Raw genomic sequence first — 3,773 nt, 5'->3', positions numbered from 1 at the left:
AATTTTTGATCAAAAAAAAGTTATTCCAAAAAACGTATTAAATAAATGAACGAATGTGATGATGTTGAAGTTACTAACATTGAAAAACAAGATCACTTTAATACATTTTTTACTGACACATCGTTTCTTAACGCCCAAGGATCGCAGATTGTGTTATCTCACTGACAGTGCTCAAACCCTTACACAAGTATCTGTCATCTCTCCTGTGCAGTGAAAATGTGGGTTGTTCTGGTGATTGAAGGTCTGATGTAGTGGTGAGCATAGACAGCAACTCAAGTGTGTTGGGTCTGTCTGCAGGTTCGTGTTGTACACAGAGCAGACCAATCTGAACACATCTCTTAACTTCTAGTGGCTGACATGAGTTAGCAACATCTTTATCCAAAAGATCAATTCCTCCATTTTCACACCAAGATTCCCATGCCTGTTTTTAAGTTTCAGTTCTTAAGAATATGAGATCACGAAACTATATTAAACCTCGGCAAGTGTCAGTGTGTGAAAACTTAAAGACTTACTTACATATGCAAGAAGGGTTTTTCCTTCTTCGCCATAGCTAAATCTTGAGATTTTCTCTCCGCTGATGATTTCTAACAATAGAACTCCGAAGCTGTAGATGTCTGACTTCTCAGAGAACATACCAGTCCATGCATACTCAGGTGCCATATATCCTCTGTGCATATATATATATATATATATATATATATATATATATATATATATATATAAAAAAACTCATCCAATTTTAATATATGAGTATGAACCTTGATAAGCGTGATTTTGAAGTCAGTGTCTTACAAAGTTCCTACAATACGGCGAGTGTTGTCCTGATATTCGGTTCCCTGATACATCCGAGCCAATCCAAAATCTGATATTTTTGGGTTCATCTTCTCATCCAAAAGAATATTGCTTACCTTCAGGTCTCGGTGAATGACCTTGAGGCGTGAGTCACGGTGGAGATAGAGAAGTCCACGCGCAATACCTTGGATGATATTGAATCTCTTAGGCCAGTCAATCTCAAGCCTTTTTCTTGAATCTAAGTAAGCAACAATAAAGTGTAAAAACCATCAGACCCATCAGTTCAGTAAATGGTGAAAACTACTAATACGAAGGAAAAGAGGCAAAAGGGATTAACCAAAGAGAAAAGTGTCAAGGCTTTTGTTCAACATGAACTCATAAATCAATAGCCTCTCTTCCCCTTCAATGCAACATCCCAAAATCCGAACTAAGTTTTTGTGTTGTAGTTTTGAGATGAGTACTATTTCATTCATAAACTCTTCTTTGCCCTGCCCCGAGCTGCTAGAGAGCCGTTTGACAGCAATTTCTTTCCCATCCTGCAGCTTTCCCTGAAATAGATTGGACAAGGTCATCCTGAGAGCATAAACAAAGTATAAAAAAATAGCAAAGAACACAGAAATTATATTACCTTGTAAACTGAACCAAATCCACCTTGTCCGAGTTTATTAGACAGACTGAAATTATTGGTGGCAGTTCCTATGGTATTCATCTGAAAGAAATTTAAACCTGGGACATCTTGTGGTTTCGGACCTTTCCTCCATTCATCTTGTGAGGCATCCTTTGACATAATAGCTGGATTAAGTTACAAGAATAAGTAAAAAGATAGATACTAAAGTCATCAGTATGTTATTTAGGAAGCAAATGAATACGTAAGCAGGAACAGATTTATAGAGAAGAGTTACCATTATCTTTCACTTTGCATCTACGTAAACCATACGCAGCAGAGCCCACTATCACAAAGAGGGAAAGGCTAACAGCAATGGCAACAATTTTTTTCTTGCCATTACTTCCACCTAATATATATAAATAAAAAAAGGGAAAATTAAGCAATGCTACGATACAAAAAAAGCAGTATCTAGCAAGCAACTATTTGGCGTTACTTTTTAGTTCAGAGCGTGCAAGACGAATAGAAAGAAGCTCTCCTCCGGCAGAAAACTGCATTACATCTATTAGATCTTGATTCCAAATTAAGCACCCAATTCCACGAATATAAGCAAAGGCTAAGCACGAACAGTTGTGGAGGCAACTTTGGTAGCAGTCTTTAGCATCCACTGTACTCAAAAACGTGTAAAAGTCCGGAGGCTTTATGTTAGCAACAGAATGGAACACGTTTGCAACTTTGCCAGTCGAGTTCCCTTGACAATCTAGTTCAGTACGCCTTACACAACCACCACTCCAGTTTCCTCTATTCCACTCCTCACTATATTTTGGTACAAACCCTTTGAAGCATTTACACTTTGGAGAAGCTGACGTTATGCACAGCCCAAACGGTCCGCATACACCGTAAACATCACATGGATTTGCTGGAGCCTGATAGCTTACTTCCCATTCTGTCCCAACATGCCGAAACCTCTTCAGAGTGCCCTCTGATGTTATAAGCAGACGTGAAAGCTTTGAGCTTCGGTCTACGTAAGAGAAAGACCCTGACCCGTTTGCATCCTGCTGAAAGCTAAATGGGCTTGCTAATGTTTCATCCATCAGTGGTATCCCGGAGAACCTTTTTAGCCCATGGACCTGTTTAGCAATGTCAATTGGGCGGGCCGGGCGGGTTTGGGCATGTCCGAATGGGCTTCATTTTTTTGCTGGACAAATTTGGTCGAAGCCTAAATGAGACCATAACCAAATGAGACCATAACCAAATAAGACCATGATTTACTAGATTTGTTGGGCTGTCCAAATAAGCCCAAATGGAACTCAAAAGCGGAGAAGAATCGATGAAGGAAAAGGAGAGTCGATGAGGGAGGAGGAGAACCGAAGATGGCGAAGAAGGATCGACGAAATCGCAGAAGATCCGACGAAATCGCAGAAGAATCGCACGAAATCGACGAAAACGGTGGAGAAAGAAATGATTTGCGTTTTTTCCAATTTTAGAAAACCCTAGATATTTAGGTTTATTGGGCGGCCCATGTCCAAATGATTAAGCCCAGTGTAGCCCACGGACGTAATTGGGTTTGTCCATTTGGACAAAAATTAATTATGGTCCAATATGGTTTTGTCCATTTCTGTCCATATCTATTTGGACATGGGCCGCCCATTAATAGCTTGTCCAATTGACATCTCTAGACCTGTTCTATAGTAAGGCGTCGAGCCTCTCATAGTAAACAGCTGTGATGGCACTTGCGGTGTAATCCGAACCACAAAGTCACCAGGAGATGGGTCGGTGTAACTTTTCCAAGAGGTCAATACACGCTTCTCACCGGTGGCTAGATTATACGTCAAGGGAGAGGAAGGTAGCAGAGTGTCACCAAGATTCTCAAAGCTTTCCCATAGCGTTCTTCCTGAAACATTGTCGGTGACAATAAGGTCTCCTTCGTCTGAAAGCTCTGCACGAGACCCGGTAGATACTGAAGATTCTCTGGTGGACCACACAACCCCTTGTTTTCCATCTAATAATAGAAGGCTCCCATTTTTGTTGATAGCTAGATGTGCTGTGGAGTCTGTAACAGGCTTTTCTCTATTGGCCACCCACACAACCACCCGGGGAATGATGCCCTTGAACCATATTCCAACATACTGATTCTGGGTGTTATTAGGACTGAAGAACCCCAGTTCATAAACATCATTAGATGAGCTGAGAGTTTGTCCTATTGCCAAAGGATTCTCTGTCGTTATCCCTGAAAAGCTAATACCTGAAAACATGGTAAAAAAGAGCAAATAAGCAAAGAGCAGAATCATCTTTTTCTCCATGTGCTTTCAAAAAACTAACATCTTCGGATTAGTTGAAGAAGCGAGCATATATAAGTATAAGAACAGGGCAGAAA

General features: G+C 40.4%; 1 protein-coding gene across 1 annotated transcript; it reads right to left on the bottom strand.

Moving 5' to 3' along the window:
- On the bottom strand, positions 1–3,773 carry LOC108811877 (G-type lectin S-receptor-like serine/threonine-protein kinase At1g61480). The gene is given in 9 exon segments (XM_056987553.1): positions 1–421; positions 517–667; positions 793–1,030; positions 1,130–1,340; positions 1,421–1,584; positions 1,695–1,805; positions 1,893–2,512; positions 2,514–2,526; positions 3,078–3,773. Coding segments are annotated over 9 exon segments (2,424 nt in total). The 5' UTR covers positions 3,700–3,773; the 3' UTR covers positions 1–127.

The sequence above is a fragment of the Raphanus sativus genome, chromosome 6, assembly GCF_000801105.2.
Source record: "Raphanus sativus cultivar WK10039 chromosome 6, ASM80110v3, whole genome shotgun sequence".
Taxonomy (NCBI): domain Eukaryota; kingdom Viridiplantae; phylum Streptophyta; class Magnoliopsida; order Brassicales; family Brassicaceae; genus Raphanus; species Raphanus sativus.
Note: the sequence above shows the minus strand (reverse complement) of the source record. Positions and strands in the feature narration are given on the sequence as shown.